Below are 18235 nucleotides of genomic sequence, written 5' to 3' on the forward strand. Positions count from 1 at the left end.
AGGGCGGGCTAATCACCACCTAGCCAATGATATCACAAGAACGCGTAACCTATCTAAGTGTGTTTGTGAGATCCTGTTGCCATATCACTATGACATTCATATCACAATTTTGGCTCACTCTACAAAGCTTTCGTGTGCAAATTGTTTCATCTTTTCCCTTTTCATATCAAGTGGAAAGTGACTTTTTACTTCTGTTCATACATTTTGCAAGTCAAAACCAGTACCCTATTGAGTTGTCATTGTCCTCTGTAATGTAAAGTCTCTATTGGATCAGATGAGTAGATCAGTCTATATTCATAGAAGCAGGCAGAATACAGTTCCTTCTCTAGGTATTTATATCCTGCAGCAGGGAGGGTCTCTCCCATCTCCTTGGGGCTGAGCCTGGGTATGGGGAAGTGATCCACACACCAAAGCCCCTTTGAAAATTCCAGCCAGGCCAGTCTCACTTTCCCAATATAACCCACTTGCTGCTGACCACGCCCGTGTAAACAGCCTGGTTGGTCACCCTCTGCCTGAGAGTGTCACAGTTTGACAGTGTGTGTGAGTGTGTAGGTATTTTTGTAGGCAGAGCGAGTCTATTTCTGGCCCTGGGCTTGTGAGTCCTGTTGCTCTCTCGTGTTTGAATACTTTTTTTCTTCAGTTCAAATCAATTCGAAAAACGTTTTGTTTGTTCTCTTGAATGGGCACCATGATGAGGGAAACAGATCCAGTGGGGACAGAGATTGACCTAGGAGACTCTGATGATGAAGACCTTGCCGAAGACCTGGATGAGGACCGTGAGGAGCCTCAGCTGCTATGGAAGGCTGAACTGAGGGATGGGATGGATGAAGAGGAAGCTGTGTCCCCGTTAGTTGACGTTAGTGACACCAAGCCCCTGCTGAATGAAAGAGACCCTAGAGGAGTCAACGACTGTCTGAAGGTATTTCACACAACAATGCATCAATGCATCAACACAGGCGCTAACTGCAAAACGAGACCGCATTTGTTGTGTTCATTTGCATGACTTCATGAATGAGTTCTTTGTGCTTTCTGGATTGTCATCTGAAAGGAGTAATGCTGTCACAATAGTAATATTAGGTGATGTGGGTGGGGTCAAGCATATAATGTCTTAACCGAATTAGTCAAACCTAATTACTAAAACTAGCAAACAGATCTGAAACATTTTATAGTTCTACAGTAGCCTAGTGGTTAAGACAGATTATAGCCTAGTGGTTAGAGCATTGGCATTTTATAGTTCTACCGTAGCCTAGTGGTTAAGACAGATTATAGCCTATCAGTTAGAGCGTTGGCAGCGTAGCCTAGTGGTTAGAGTGTTGGACAAGTAACTGAAAGGTTGCAAGTTCAAATCCCCGAGCTGACAAGGTACAAATCTGTCATTCTGCACCTGAACAGGCAGTTAACCCACTGTTCCTAGGCTGTCATTGAAAATAAGAATTTATTTTTAACTGACTTGCCTAGTAAAATAAAATAAATAATACTGTCTGTGGTATGTCACAGTTGGTTTTCTATGCTTGTACTGCCCTCTTGTGGGCATGTTATTGACTGCACTTATCCATATTTCTTTGAGTGGCAAAAATGTGCTGTAGTTTGAAAGGAAACTGTGGGAACGTCCACCCTGAGACTATGACTCGGCCTTTAGGTGACCTTTGAGGATGTGATAGCGGAGCCGGTGTCAGTGCGTAGCGGAGACAGAGTATGGATCTGGAGTAATGCCCTGTTTGAGGTCACCAGGGTCTGGATCTACCGGATAGTAACTGTCTTGCTGGCCGTCCCTATATCCATCATTACTGCACTGCTCTTCGCCATCCTCAGCTTCCTACACATATGGTAGGCATATAATATCAGTTCAAGGCCCACTGATAGTATATGAACCATAAATCAACATGTTCATATTCTCTCTTGTCTTGTCTTGTCTTCTCTAACCTTCCCTTTCTTCTGTTTCTCCATGTATTCTCTATCTAACCGTGATAGGTTCTTCAGCCCATGCGTCCATTACATCCTTATTATCACATACTGGCTGCAGAGCCTATGGAACATCGTACTGGACATTGGTGTCCGCCCATTCCTCACTAGTGCTGCAAGGTGCCACAGTGGAATCAGACTTCACCTGACACAGGAATGAAGGAATGATAGAACTTCACACAGAGATAATGGGAAAAACAGGATTGGGAATATGGGATTGTTTATAACATTACACTACTATGGAATGCGCTCTGGGGAGACTGTCAGGGCTGGACTAAGCTTTGTAGGATGCTCAAGGATCAGACCAGGGGCACAACTACAGGCCTTTTGGTGGATCATGGGACCTTACAGCTGAACTGAGATCAGTGTGATTGATCAAGACTGAAGAAAAGTGTTTATCAAGCTCCAACAAGAAGATTGGTTACCCATCTGAGAAGTTGTCACAAGTGAAGGTGAAAAGGAGAATGTGTAAAGGATGCACAATCATTTAGGGTAAAATTTGTATCTAGTATAAACTGGAAGTGTGCTTTGAAGTGTACTTTTTCCGCATTATGTGATAGGGTTAGATGATTCACTTGTTTGATGACCACATTTAATATAATTCAGATACAGCACTGGAATATAGTGTAATCTTTATAAAATCTGACCACACCTCCGCTATTTTGTTGTATTGTAGAAAATGTCAAGTTTATCTTCATCTATTCTGATAAAAATGAAATATATCTTAAATAAAGTGTTATAGATTATGATCAATATATCAATATCAGACCTGTTTTCTTATACAAAATCAATCCATTGAAATATCTCTCTTCTTCAAAGAGACACCTTTTCTGAATATTAATGTTATACTGAGTACTGAGTACAGAAACAAGATTCAAATAAAGAGGCTCTTGTTCTAGAATGGTGGTACAATCCAAATCTTGAATTTATTCATTCACACCCAATCTACTTGCAGGTGACCTCATTATGTATGATTAGCCTTTCTCATGCTAACATTCAGTAGGATGAACTCCTTGGCCCTCCCTTTATCTTCACTTCACAGCTCAGGGTCTGGACGCTTCTCTCTTCATCCTGGAAAGCCATCTGCCGTCACCAAAGATAGGAAATGGGGCATTTCAATGAATTGAACAATAGATCAGGCAAAGTCATTGTATTTGAAGTGAACCATGTTTCACAAACACACCATTTTTAGTTGTATTTGTATTTATTATGGATCCCCGTTAGCTGCTACCAAGGCAGCTACTCTTCCTGGGGTCTGGCAAAATTAAGGCAGTTATGCAATTTTAAAAACATTACAATACATTCATAACAGATTTCACAACACACTAAGTGTGTACCCTCAGGCCCCTCCTCCACTACCACGTATTTACAACACAAAATCCATGTGTACGTGTGCGTATAGTGCATATATGCATGTGTCTGCGCCTATGTTTGTGTTGCTTCGCAATCCCCACTGTTCCACAAGGTGTGTTTTAATCTGTTTTTTAAAATCTGATTCTACTGCCTGCATCAGTTACCTGATGTGGAATAGAGTTCCATGTAGTCATCGCTCTATGAAGTACTGTGCGCCTCCCATAGTGTGTTCTGGACTTGGGGACTGTGAAGAGACCTCTGGTGGCATGTCTTGTGGGGTATGCATGGGTGTCTGATCTGTGTGCTAGTCATTTAAACAGACAGCTCAGTGCTTTCAACATGTCAGTACGTCTCACAAATACAAATAGTGATGAAGTCAATCTCTCCTGCACTTTGAGCCAGGAGAGAATGACATGCATATTATTAATGTTTGCTCTCTGTGTACATGCCTGTTTTGAGCCAATTGCAATTTTCCTACGTCCCTCTTTGTGGCACCTGACCACACGACTGAACAGTAGTCCAGGTGTGACAAAACTAGAGCCTGTAGGACATGTCTTGTTGTAGTGCTGTTAAGAAGGTAGAGCAGAGCTTTATTATGGACAGACTTCTCCCCAACTTAGCTACTGTTGTATCAATATGTTTTGACCATCACAGTTTACAATCCAGGGTTACTCCAAGTAGTTTAGTCACCTGAACTTGCTCAATTTCCTCATTATTTATTACAATATTTAGTTGAGGTTTAGGGTTTAATGAATGATTTGTCCCAAATACAATGCTTTTAGTTTTTGAAATATTTAGGACAAACTTATTCCTTGCCACCCATTCTGAAACGAACTGCAGTTCTTTGTTAAGTGTTGCAGTCATTTCAGTCGCTGTAGTAGCTGACGTGTATAGTGTTGAGTCATCCACATACATAGACACACTGGCTTTACTCAAAGATTGAAAAAAGTAAGACAGCTGCCCTGGGGAATTCCTGTTTCTATTATCTTGGAGAGGCTTCCATTAAAGAACACCCTCTTCTGTTAGACAGGTAACTCTTTATCCACAATATAGCAGGTGGTGTAAAGCCGTAACACATACATTTTTCCAGCAGCAGACTATGATCAATAATGTCAAAGGCCACACTGAAGTCTAAAAAAAACATCCCCCACAATCTTTATAAAATCAATTTCTCTCAGCCAATCGTCAGCCATTGGTATAAATGCTGTGCTTGTTGAATATCCTTCCCTATAAGTGTACTGAAAGTCTGTTATCAATTTGTTTACTGTAAAATAGCATTGTATCTGGTCAAACACCATTCTTTCCAAAACTTTACTAAGGGTTGGTAACAGGCTGATTGGTCATAAAGGGGGCTTTACTATTCTTAGGTAGCGGAATGACTTTTGCTTCCCTCCAGGCCTTAGGGATCACACTTTCTATTTGGCTTAAATTTAAGATATGTCAAATAGGAGTGGCAATATTGTCTGCTATTATCCTCAGTAATTTTCCATCCAAGTTGCAAGACCCCGGTGGCTTGTCATTGTTGATAGACAACAATCATCTTTTCAACTCTTCCACACACACTTTACAGAATTCAACATTACAATACTTGTCTTTCATAATTTGGTCAGATATACTTGGATGTGTAGCGTCAGTGTTTGTTGCTGGCATGTCATGCCTAAGTTTGCTAATCTTGCCAGTTAAAAAAGTAGTTGGCAAAATCTGTCAGTTTTATGATGAATGAGCCATCTGATTCAATGAATGATGGAGCTGAGTTTGCCTTTTTTCCCAAAATGTAATTGAAGGTGCTCCAAAGATTTTTACTAACATTCTTTATGTTATTTATCTTTGTTATTTCTAATTATTTTTATTCAGTTTAGTCACATGACTTCTCAATTTGCAGTACGTTTGCCAAATGGTTGTGCAGCTAAACTTATTTGCTATTCCTTTTGCCTCATCCCTCTCAACCATACAAGTTTTCAATTCTTCATCAATCCACAGGGATTTAACAGTTTGTACAGTCATTTTCTTAATGGGTGCATGCTTATTAGTAACCGGGGATAAGCAATTTCATATATGTATCAAGTGCAACATCTGTTTGCTCCTCATTACACACCATGGACCAACAAGTATTCTTTACATCAACAACTTAGGAATCACTACAAAACTTATTGTAGGACCTTTTATACACTATATTAGGCCCAGCTTTTGGAACTTTGGTTTTCCTAAATATGGCTACTATATTGTGATCATTGCTTTCAAGCACATTTCTGCAGCATTAGTAAAGATGTGATCAATACATGTTGATGATTCCATTCCTGTGCTGTTTGTAACTACCCTGGTAGGTTGACTGATAACCTGGCACTGGTTAGAGTTTGAAGTTTTTTCTTGAGTGGGCAGCTTGATGAAAGCCAGTCAATATATAAATCACCCAGAAAATATACCTCTCTGTTGATATCACATACATTATCAAGCATTTCACACGTTATCCAGATAGCACTTGGTGGTCTATAGCAGCCTACCACAAGAATGGGCTTTAGTTGAGGCAGATGAACCTGTAGCCATATTACTTCAGCAGTATTGAACACGTGATCCTCTTTAATCTTCACAGGAATGTGGTTCTGAATATAAACAGCAACACCTCAACCACTGGCATTTCTGTATTTTCTGTAAATGTTATAACGCTGTATTGCTACTACTTTCATCAAAGGTATTGTCGAAGGGAGTCTCACAGATAGTCAGAATATGAATCTCATCTGTTACTAGCAAGTTATTCATTTCATGAATCTTGTTTCTTAAGCTACATATGATTACAACACAATGGTAGTGATTAACTGATCTGGGCTTGGGTCATTGATAAGTCATTGTCTCAACGCAGCCTTATAAGGCTGAAAAGGATCCAGGGACCCAAATGATTTGGGTGGATCCCATCCTCCTTATAAAACTTGTTTTGTTTCCAAAAGGTATCAAAATGGTCAACAAAAGTTACACCCATTGAGCTACAATAATCACGTAGGCAGTGAAGAGAAAGATTCCTGCTAAAACGTACAAAGCCGCGATTCAGAGAGGGCACAGGGTCAGATATGATGGGTCTTTTATTAGTGTCTAGCAGAGAGTCAATCAGCTCTTTAAAATTCAGTTTCAGCTGTTGAGAGTTGCCCTTCATAATGTCATTAAAACCCACTATGATAGAATCGATGTCCATGTCTTGGTGTAGTACATTTGGAAGCAGCTTAGTAATGTAATTTACTCGAGCTCCGGGAGAGGACATTGTTTTTGCACCAGGAACAGTCACATTTCTTACCATAGAGCTGCCCAAAATCACAGCTGGCGAGAAGGACAAGGAAATCCACTCCCACGTTTGACAGGATTGTGCAGGCCTCCGACAGATGGAGAAACCCCGCTTGATCCAGAGCAGGGACGGAAGGAATGTCTACCTGTGTGATCAAGGAAGCCACCTCAAGCCTATAATCCTCGGAAAGCAATCAGTTGCCGCATTGGAACTCTGAGTGATCCAGTTTGTTCCCGAAACAAAGCATAGTAGATACAGCTCCTACAGTGCTGGAACCGTTCATTTACTTCTCCATGGGAAAACTCATCTGGGACTAACTTCGTGAGCATGATGGCTAACGTTAGCAGCTTACCTAGGTTAACGGCTCTTTCAAGCAGACTTTAACCTAACAATTAAGTGGGATTCCCGAACAAGTAATAGCAGTCCTTTTTATTTTTATTATTTTTATTTCACCTTTATTTAACCAGGTAGGCCAGTTGAGAACGAGTTCTCATTTACAACTGCGACCTGGCCAAGATAAAGCAAAGCAGTGCGTCAAAAACAACAACACAGAGTTACACATAAACAAACGTACAGTCAATAACACAATAGAAAAACCAATGTACAGTGTGTGCAAATGTAGAAGAGTGGGGAAGTAAGGCAATAAATAGGCCATGGAGGCAAATAATTACAATTTAGCATTAACACTGGAGTGATAGATGTGCAAATGATGATGTGCAAGTAGAGATACTGGGGTGCAAAAGAGCAAGAGGGTAAGTAACAATATGGTGATGAGGTAGTCGGGTGTGCTATTTACAGATTGGCTGTGTACAGGTACAGTGATCGGTAAGCTGCTCTGACAGCTGATGCTTAAAGTTAGAGAGGGGCATATAAGACTCCAGCTTCGGTGATTTTTGCAATTCGTTCCGGTCATTGGCAGCAGAGAACTGGAAGGAAATGTGGCCAAAGAAAGTGTTGGCTTTGGGGATGACCAGTAAAAAATACCTGCTGGAGCGCATGCTACGGGTGGGTGTTGCTATGGTGACCAGTGAGCTGAGATAAGGTGGGGCTTTACCTAGCAAAGACTTATAGATGACCTGGGGCCAGTGGGTTTGGCGATGAATATGTAGTGAGGGCCAGCCAACGAGAGCATACAGGTCACAGTGGTGGGTAGTATATAGAGCTTTGGTGACAAAACGGATGTAACTGTGTTAGACTACATCCAGTTTGCTGAGTAGAGTGTTGGAGGCTATTTTGTAAACAACATGGCCGAAGTCAAGGATCGGTAGGATAGTCAGTTTTATGAGCAAGTTGCTGCAGGGGGCGCTGAGATGTTGGCCGGGGTAAAGGTAGCCCGCTGGAAAGCATGGCCAGCCGTAGGAAAATGCTTATGGAAAAGATCGATTATCATAGATTTATCGGTGGTGACAGTGTTTCCTATCCCCAGTGCAATGGGCAGCTGGGAGGAGGTGCTCTTATTCTCCATGGACTTTACAGTGTCCCAAAACTTTTTGGAATTAGTGCTACAGGAAGCAAATTTCTGTTTGAAAAAGCTAGCCTTAGCTTTCCTAACTGATTGAGTTTATTGGATCCTGACTCCCCTGAAAGTTACATATCGCAGGGGCTACGCGTTGCTAATGCAGAACGCCACAGGATGTTTTTGTGCTGGTCAAGGGCAGTCAAGTCTCGGGTGAACCAAGGGCTATATCCGTTCTTATTTTTTGAATGGGACATGCTTATTTAAGATGGTAAGGAAAGCACTTTTAAAGAGCAACCAGGCATCCTCCACTGGCGGGATGATGTCAATATCCTTCCAGGAGACCCGGGCCAGGTCGATTAGAAAGGCCTGCTTGCTGAAGTGATTTAGGGAGCTTTGACAGTGATGAGGGGTGGTCCTTTGAACGTGGACCCATTACGAAGCAGGCAATGAGGCAGGGTTAAGAGGGTGCCCATGGTTACGGATTTGATGGTTGTACCTGGTAGGTTCCTTGATAATTTGTGTGAGATTGAGGGCATCTAGCTTAGATTGCAGGATGGCTGTTGTGTTAAGCATGTCCCAGTTTAGGTCACCTAACAGTGCAAACGCTGAAGATAGATGGGGGCAATCAATTCACATATGGTGTACAGGGCACAGCTGGGGGCTGAAGGGGGTCTATAACAAGTGGCAACAGTGAGAGTCTTGTTTCTGGAAAGGTGTATTTTTAAAAGTAGAAGCTCGAATTGTTTGGGCACAGACCTGGATAGTATGACAGAACTCTGCAGGCTATCTCTGCAGTAGATTGCAACTCCGTCCCCTTTGGCAGTTGTATCTTGTGTGAAAATGTTTTAGTTAGGGATGGAAATTTCAGGATTTTTGGTGGCCTTCCCTTCTTAAGCCAGGCTTCAGACACGGCTAGGACATCCGGGTTGGCAGAGTGTGCTAAAGCAGTGAATAAAACAAACTTAGGGAAGAGGCTTCTAATGTTAACATGCATGAAACCAAGGCTTTTATGGTTACAGAAGTCAACAAATGAGAGCGCCTGGGGAATGGGAGTGGGGCTGGGGTCTGCAGGGCTTGGGTTAACCTCTACATCACCAGATTTCTGGGCGCGGAAGAATAGATTCAAGGCATAATGTACAGACATGGGTGTGGTAGGATATGAGTACAGTAGAGGTAAACCTAGGCACTGAGTGATGATGAGAGAGGTTTTGTCTCTAAAGGCAACATTTAAGCCAGGTGAGGTCACCGCATGTGTGGGGTGTGGAACAAAAGGGCTAGCTAAGGCATATTGAGCAGGGCTGGAGGCTCTAAAGTGAAATAATCACTCACCAAAACAGCAATAGACAAGGCATATTGACATTAGGGAGAGGCATGTGTAGATCATAGGGTCCAATGAGTAGCAACAGATGAGTCAGGGAGCCAATTCAGTAATCGCTAATATACTAGGCGAGCTGGAGACAAGGCGATTCAGCCAGCTAGCGGGCCGGGGATAGCAGATGGGCCTCCGGGGACGTCGTAACGGAAGAGCCTGTTGAAACCACCTCGGACAGTTACGTCGGCAAACCAGTCGTGATGGATCGGCGGGGCTCCGTGTTGGCAGTAAAGGGTCCAGGCCAATTGGCAAAAGAGGTATTGTAGCACAAGAATTGGCTGATGGACCTCTTCGGCTAGCCGGGAGATGGGCCTAGCTCGAGGCTATCTCCAGGCTAACTGGTGCTTGCTTCGGGACAGAGACATTAGCCAGGAGTAGCCACTCGGATAGCAGCTAGCAAGCTGCGATGATCCGGTGTAAAGGTTCAGAGCTTGCGGTAGGAATCCGGAGATGTGGTAGAGAAAAAGCAGTCCGATATGCTCTGGGTTGATATCGCGCTGTGCAAACTGGCAGAAATTGACTGGGCTGAGGCTGGCTGATGTCCGAGTTAACGGTGATGACCACTAGCAGTGGTTAACTGACTACTAGCTAGTAGCTAGTTAGCTGGCTAGCTTCTGATGGGGGTTCCGGTTCTAAAGTATAAAAAATAGCAGATCCGTACCACATTGGGTGAGGCGAGTAGCAGGAGAGTATGTTCAGTCCGTAGATGGAAATTGAGATTACGTCGCCGAAATCCATGCAAAAACAAGTTGACTGGTCTGAATGTGATTTGCTTGACAGTACTGTTCCTGGTAGGCTGTCATTGTAAAATAAGAATTTGTTCTTAACTGACTTGCCTAGTTAAATAAAGGTTAAATAAAAAATATAAAAAATTAGCTGCAATACTCCAGACCTCCTCTATGAGGAGAGGAGGTTGTCCTGTACTGATGTTAGCATAAAAATGATTGATTTTACGTAATCAGATAAGCATGGGTGTGAAGGAATAAATCAAACATTTGGTTTATACGGTACCACTTTTAAAAAACAAAGCAAAATATCCTGTTACCCAAAGCCATGGATATTATAATCAAGCAAAGGGAAACTGTGATTGAAATAAAGCAGATATATTTTGTTGTTGTTGTAAAGTCATCCTACCATTTTATAACTGTATCCTGCAATGGCGATGAAAAGAGTGTCACTTAATTAATGACATGGTTGCTGTGGAAACACAGGTTTGAGTGACAAGAAAAAACAGGCAGATATTCATGGTACATTCCATCATCATCAGCATGCTACATCTCCTGCCAAGCTGTATTTTAGATTTACGGAGTTAATGTTAGAAGGGAAATAATTGTTATGTTGTTTATCACCACAGTCTGCTCCCAACTTAAGGTGTAGGAGTAAATGTGTCATACTCCATAGGCCTACATGTCAGTCTCAGATCTTTGCACAGTTCTCTGTCCCAGCAGCAGATCCACCCGCTCAAACATATACTACAAGTCTCTCCATAGAGGGAATAACCAGAACATATCTTGGTAGTGTATCACAAGGCACTATAAATAGATGCCTCATAGAAAGTGTCAAGTTTCAAGTTTTATTAGTTGTATGGGATACACATGGTATACACCGTCCAATGAAATGATTACTTGCAGGTTCTTTCGCATCAACGCAACAACAATAAGAAATACGAAAAGACAAGAATATGAACATAAAGTAAATGGCACAGTAGAATTGAATAAACATTTTAGCATTAGTATCATACATTGAATGTCATCTACTTCTCTGTAGGGACACCACTTGTCTATATCTGAGCATTGCTATATGACATAGCAAACTTACTGTTAGTGTACAGGTGGGAGGATTCAAATGTCTCCACACTGTAGTAGGCTACAATAATAAATGTGGTGAACCATGAGGGAAGTGTGAAATGCAACACACATTAGGTCTGCTCTTTTCTTAAAGAAATACTTAGGGTCCCAGTGTGAGGTATGGCACGAGTGTGGATGGAGAATGAGCCACACCGGTGTGTGTGTGTTTACAATATATTGTCAACACAGCATATGTAGGAAAGGGGAAAGGGAATGCATTCAACCAAAATGTGTCTTCCACATTTAACCCAACCCCTCTGAATCAGAGAAGTGGGGCCGATTTAGTCAACATTCATGGAGCGGCAGTTGGGGATTAACTGCCTTGCTCAAGGGCAGAACGGCAGATTTCAGAGATTCGAACCAGCAACCTTTCAGTCACTGGCCCAACACTCTTAACCGCTAAGCTACCTGCTGCTCCTGTAGTCTATGTGTGTTTGTGTGTTTATGCTATTCCATGGCTACAGTGGCTACAGTCTGACAGGACAACTAGGGGCTGTCAGTAGTTGCAGCTGCCTGCTGGGTGCTGCTGGAATTCCAGGAGTGACATCACAGTGATTGGTGATCCAGAAGCCTGGGCACAGCCACTCCCTGTCCCACTCCCCACTCTGCCCCTTTGACTACTACATCTACTACTGCCCAGCTCCAGGATAGGTAACAGCCCTGCTCAGACCACTCTTCTCGGACCCCTGTACTCTTCGAGGACCTGGGCCCTGCCTCGTACCTCTCTGCCCCCCTCCTCTGACTATCATATGACCGTGACCATGGCTGACATCAACAACGGTTATGAACAGAAGTTCCAGACAGACAGACATCATAAAGAGATTGACCTGATCAACAGAGACCCCAAGCAAGTCAACGAGGATGTAGTGAAGGTAGGCTACATTACAAGTGTGTGTGTGCGTGTGTGCACCAGATAGCTAAGTATGGGCCTATTGAAGTATTTTTGCCCCGGACTGGACTTGGAAATGCCTTGGCTTTTTTGTGTCAGTGACAGAGCTTCTGGTTTTGCAATTTGTTGTCGTATTGAACAGAGGGTTCCGAGTCAGATTGGGAGGAGAAGGACGGGAATCCCTCTGTTATATGCGCACATGTGTCTATGTTAATTATTTAATCAATTATTATTTATTGCTCGTGTTATGGAGTAGCCTGGTGGATATCTTGAGCTGGCAGTGTATCCTTTGGGTTACGATTGTTCCCCATCAAAATGTTCCCTGAAATAGCCTGTATTCCTGTAGTGCTTTACCAGCCCAGCTACAGATAGTAGCTCTATTTCTGGGAAGGCCAATGTAAGGGCGTGAGATGCAGTTAAACATGTTTATCTGCCAATACTACCATCATTGAATTTGTTCTAATCTTGTTATTTTAACATAATGTCTTTGATGGTTTTCTGTGGTATTCTTTGATTTGCATTCAACTTTTGTGGCTTTTATAGCACACATGGGCCTCTGTACAGATATACAGTAAGTGTGTTCATAAGTACCGGTAGTGATATCAGATAGAATGCAGCTTACAAATACTGTTCCATTCATTTGATCTGTGACTTTAAAACAGGCAGGTTGTTAGAAAGAGAACATCTATGTGTTCATGTTGTGAGAATGTATCAAATTGGCCTGTCAAGTGATTTCTTAAAGAAACTGTTCAGTGTCTCCAGATTTCAATGAAATATAACCTAGAATGAATTACAATATGAGTGAACAAATTTTCCTTCCAAAAAATGGCAAATAAGTATGTTAAAAAGCTTCTTCTGTGTTGTTTTGGTCTGGGCGTACTTCAACAACAGAATGGTGCGGGCGTATACTTGTCATTAAAATATTAATACGAGTAGACCACTGATTGGCCAGCACATCCTCCTCACAAGGATGACATCATCCTCTGAGGAAATAGCAGGCATTTTGAAACGGTCTGTTTGAAATACAAGTTTGAGGTTGGGCTTTTAAAGTGTTTTTTTCCCCCCCCTAAAATATATACTTTGGCCACAAATATGCGTATAGGATGAGTAAAAATTATTTCTGTTTGAGATTTTCACTGGACAGTTACTTTAAGATATTTGCTCATGATATAAGTATTTGCATTGGACAGTGAGAGGTTTCACACAATATAATGATGGTTAAGCAACAGTTTTGAGCAAAAATGATTTATCTAAAAGAAGATCTAGCTGTGGATGGCTGTAGCATGATGTACTACAATACCCATAATGCTTTGAGTAAGATATTAGGTTTTATTTTAGTATAGATGTACCTGAAGCTAGCATAATGGTGTCTTGTCTAATTGGCATTTGTGTCAGAAGTGGAATCCTGATATCAATTACAATGGCCTCTCTGTCTCCACCTGCAGGTGGACTTTGAGGACGTGATCGCTGAGCCTGACGGGACTCACAGTCTGGACGGGGTGTGGAAAGCCAGTTACACCACCTTCACTGTGTCCAAATACTGGTGCTACCGTATCCTGTCTGCCATTTTGGGGATCCCCATGGCTCTACTGTGGGGCTTCCTATTTGCCTGCCTCTCCTTCTGCCACATCTGGGCTGTGGTGCCTTGCATTAAGAGCTGCATGATAGAGTCCCAGTGTTTCAGCCGTATCTACTCCCTGGCCATACACATCTTCTGCGACCCGCTATTTCAAGCCCTGGGAAAGATATTCTCAAGTGTTCAGGTGGTGCTACAGAAGGATGTGTAAGGTTCAGAAGCATGGGTCAGATTAATAATTGGATAGGATAGTGATGGTGCTGCCCGGTCTACTCGCCACCCTAAAGTAGGCTACTTCCCTGGCCACATGTCTGGTTGCTGATGCTGGGTCTGAGTCTGACTCATTTTCCAAAAAGAGCTTGTGATTGATAGAGATTAGTGTGTTCAATCAGAAGACAAAAAGAATAGTGCTCTTAATTTGATCTCTCTTTTGTTGCTGAGAATTGCAAACTTTTAGTGTATTCAAGGTTTAAAATGCCTTCTAAAGTTTTTAATTTCCACATTAAAATGTCAGAATTGACTTTCCTTAACTAAAAATGTTTCAAGTTCCTGTTGTTGCAGGATTATTTTCCTGCTGTGGCAAACTGGCTTAAAATAAGGTCCTACTTTACATTTGTACATGTAGATGGGGGGTCAATTATGGTCTATACAACATAGTACACTACAAAAAACACTCATCCATGATTGATTGATTTAATGGTATTCCATACTCTATTTTACAAACTTTATTAAAAAAAATAGATTTATTGTGTTTTCTTTTTAGTCATTTTTCACACATTGATTCTACAATAAATGAATTGTTTATTGTTACAGTTAGCTGTTATGTCAGTCTTTAGTGCTAGTTGTGACTTGCCTACAGTACATAATTGATATAGAAAATATTTAGTGAAAGAATTCCCAGTATGTTCAGGCAAGGGTGAGGCCAGATGGATCTACACAAGCATGTCTTAGTACCAATGGGGAACATTATATCTAATTTATCTATTTGTTGAATGATATGGAAATGCAATCTATAGGAATTGACAGCATGTTTAGCCATAACAGAAACTAATCTTATGACCCAGAGATGAAATGTATAAAGACGCCACGTTTGGTCTTATTCAACCCAGGTAACCATCAACAAAGGATGAGGAATATTCTGTTATCTGATCCAAAGATACACCATAAAATCCAATTGAAGTTAAAGATAAAAAAATAAAAAAAACACTGTTTATGCTCCCAATTCACCGCTTTATTGACAACGTTTAACAGACTGAGTGCTCACATCCTAAAATATAAACATTTCACCTCACGTGACCATTACGCACATGGCGCATGGTGGGTGTGGAAACAATTCAATTCACATTTGCACATAATCACAGAGGTACATATGGTCATAACGGGTTATATACATACAACTCTGTCCAAGTTAAAACCTACGCAAGAGTAAAAAAATGAGATTACATTGGAAACTGTTGGAATACCCACCCATATGACCAATATGCGCATGACAAGTGGTGGCAGTAGATATAATTACAGTGACCTATTTCAAAAACAACTTGTGTACCTCTAATCATTTTATATGAATGAGATGGGCACATGTAGTAAAACAGAAAATCTAATATATACAATATTTACAAAATGACCAAGTGGAGAGAAAGTGTCATCACTCCATGGTACACTCCAAACATGGACCTGTAAACATAGAGTAAAGGTTATAACCGACCCCAGGGTCATGTTCATTAGGCATCAAATGGGGGAAAAGGATTGAAACACGGAGTGACTACCTGGACTTTTCCAATAAGAAACACTCATTTTAGTTTTTCATTGCAAAACATTTTGCGTTGCGTGCCCTAAAGAACACTACCCAGCTTCAGAGTAAAATGCACACTTTTTTTTGAAAGACATAAACCTTTTTGGCCACTAGGTAGAACTACATAGTACGTTTTCCAGCCTCTGCATGTTGTTCAATGCTATCTGGCAGGGAGTGACTTGATCTGAATCATAGACATTGAGAGGACTTGAGTAAAACAAGACCTTTACAAACATGACACCTTATTCATTCATTCGTTCATACTAACAACAATCTCACTACTTATTAACTTATTTAGTGTGGATGGACCAAGCTCCTCTATCTATGCATTAAGAAGAACAGAAAATTAAGCACACACAAATTCTTTATTTTTTCTCATACATTAGTGATACATTTATTCTATTTACATTCAAATAAATAATTGATATAAGGGAATCTTTACTTCCTGAATATATTGTAAACACTGTACGGCAGGGGTCTCCAACAGGTAGATCGCTAGCTACCAATTAGCTCACAGCCCACCTATGAGTAGCTCGCCAAGCAATTCTGAAAGTACATGCATTTTTTATGTGTTCCATCACAAACTGTCATAAACATAAAGCTACTATCCAATCAAAGCCAAGTTGACATTATCCCACTACTGGTTAGCCTCTATTGCTTGAAAAGCCAACGGTAACACAGTATCTACCACTTAATTTCCAGCAATATTTCCCGTCTGTCCGTTTGGTGCATGCATTTGTCTATCATCCTGTATGTAGCGAGTTATCGATGCTAATGATAACAATCTTATGGGTAGTTAACTGCAAAGTAGGCTTACCGCTGCAACCTGGTCTCAGAGCATTCTGTATTATTCTGTACTTAAATCTGGGACACTCCATTTAGTATGATATGTTATGTTTCGTAATGATATGTATTCATTTGTGGATGTACATCACCCATTTCGTATTATATGTAACGAATTACAATTTCTATTATATGTTACTAATTTGCAAAACATATGATATGTTACGAATTCTAGCTAGGTGGCGAGTTGGCTATCGTTAGCTAGCTTGCTAACATTAGCTAGGTTAGGGGTTAGGGTTAAGTTTATGAGTTAGGTTAAAGGGTTAAGGTTAGGGGAAGGGTTAGCTAAAAGAGTTAAGGTTAGGGTTAGGGGTAGAGTTAGCTAAAAGGGTTAAGGTTAGGGTTAGGGTTCGTGGGAAGGGGTAGCTAACATGCTAAGTAGTTGCAAAGTAGCTAAAAAGTATTAAGTAGTTGATTCAAACTCATAACCTTTGGGTTGCTAGATGTTCGCTTTATATGCCTACCCCACTTTCGTTGTTGCCTTAAGAAACCATCTGTCTTAAGTAACCATACCAAACATAACATACAGTATCATACTAATTTGAGTGTCCCGGATTTACATTTACTATGTTACCTCTAGTCTATAAGACCAGGCTGGCTTAGCTGATATAAAGATATTATGACAATTTGTATCAATTGGGTGGCCATTGTTTTGCAAACTCTGCCATGACATGTGCTGCAGCAGTACACTTAACAGGAGAAGATCGCTAGACCACCACATTCCTCTCCTACTTAAAGGTCCAATGTAGCCATTTTTATCTCAATATCAAATCATTTCTGAGTAACAATTAAGTACCTTACTGTGATTGTTTCCAAATGAAATATTCAAAAATTTCTCAAGCAATAATTTAACTAGGACTGTATGGGAGTGGTCTGAGTGGGGAGGGGAAAACTGAAAATTTGCTGTTATTGGCAGAAAGGTTTGGAACTCTCTTTCTTATTGGTCTATTAACTAATTGACTGCATGGTTATGTCACCATGGAAGGTCAAAATAGTCTGAAATTTCAGGCAGTCTTACACATAATGTTCAAAATTTTATCGGGCCCCATTAGAGTTGTTTATTAACCATTATTTTATAAGGTATATTGACAAAAAAACACATCTCTTGTACACCGAGGTAGAGGAGAAAAAATAATAGCCTATTTGAAAGCTATGAAATTAAATTGTAGCTCGTGATGTTTCATTTAAAAAATAAAAAATAAAAAAAATAAAAAATAAAGTAGCTCTCATGCTAGAAAAGGTTGGCGACCCCTGCTGTAAGGTGAATCCGAAAGGTGAATGAGCAGATACATATATATACACAAAATAACACCTGCGTTGATCTACTGTAATCACTCACACAACAATAAAGAAAAAATATACATGTGTTGGAGCACATTTAAAAGCATATGCATGTTTTATTATTTTACAAAGCTACAGTATAACTTACATTGCGTCAGAAATGGAACCCTATTCCTCTTATAGTACACTTTTTTTTTTTTACCAGAACCCTACATGCCCAGGTCAAAAGTAGTGCAGTGTATAGGGAAAAAGGTTCAATTTGGGACACACAGCCTTAGATAAATGTCAATAAAGTGTCTTTAATATCCCCTCCATGGTTTGAAGATATAGATAATCGAATCTAACATCTCTCTGTGTAGAGATCAATAACAATGCAATATCCCTGGCTGAGCAGTAAGGTCACCAAGAGAATAGGATTCATTGTGAAACTTCATTCTATTTCCCATTTTGTTATTGTGGTGACTGAAAGGTCAGCTCGGTGTGTGAATAAGCTCTGCTGAGTTTCTCTCTACCTAGACCTGAGAAATACAGAGAGTCATAGAGCTGTGTGTAGAAACAAATCTTACATCGAGTGTATATAATAAGAATTC

The 18235-nt window shown here is 40.8% G+C and overlaps 2 protein-coding genes across 2 annotated transcripts; both read left to right on the top strand.

Annotated features, from left to right (window-relative positions):
* The first annotated feature begins 458 nt into the window (after positions 1–458).
* Positions 459–2717, top strand: LOC115208087 (caveolin-2). Its single transcript, XM_029775861.1, has 3 exons — positions 459–919; positions 1640–1827; positions 1972–2717. The coding sequence occupies exons 1-3, from the start codon at positions 680–682 to the stop codon at positions 2120–2122; spliced, it is 579 nt and encodes a 192-aa protein (XP_029631721.1). The 5' UTR covers positions 459–679; the 3' UTR covers positions 2123–2717.
* A 9121-nt stretch (positions 2718–11838) lies between these two features.
* Positions 11839–14475, top strand: LOC115208088 (caveolin-3). The gene is made up of 2 exons (XM_029775862.1): positions 11839–12136; positions 13599–14475. Exons 1-2 carry the CDS (start codon positions 12014–12016, stop codon positions 13938–13940), a joined length of 465 nt encoding a protein of 154 aa, XP_029631722.1. The 5' UTR covers positions 11839–12013; the 3' UTR covers positions 13941–14475.
* The last annotated feature ends 3760 nt before the right edge of the window (positions 14476–18235 follow it).

The sequence above is a fragment of the Salmo trutta genome, chromosome 14, assembly GCF_901001165.1.
Source record: "Salmo trutta chromosome 14, fSalTru1.1, whole genome shotgun sequence".
Lineage (NCBI taxonomy): Eukaryota > Metazoa > Chordata > Actinopteri > Salmoniformes > Salmonidae > Salmo > Salmo trutta.

Coding starts and splice junctions, on each gene's coding strand:
- LOC115208087 (XM_029775861.1), top strand. CDS start 680: ATGGGCACCATGATGAGGGAAACAGATCCAGTGGGGACAGAGATTGAC. Junction 920..1,639: donor GAGTCAACGACTGTCTGAAG/GTATTTCACACA, acceptor CTCGGCCTTTAG/GTGACCTTTGAGGATGTGAT. Junction 1,828..1,971: donor CTCAGCTTCCTACACATATG/GTAGGCATATAA, acceptor TAACCGTGATAG/GTTCTTCAGCCCATGCGTCC.
- LOC115208088 (XM_029775862.1), top strand. CDS start 12,014: ATGACCGTGACCATGGCTGACATCAACAACGGTTATGAACAGAAGTTC. Junction 12,137..13,598: donor TCAACGAGGATGTAGTGAAG/GTAGGCTACATT, acceptor CTCCACCTGCAG/GTGGACTTTGAGGACGTGAT.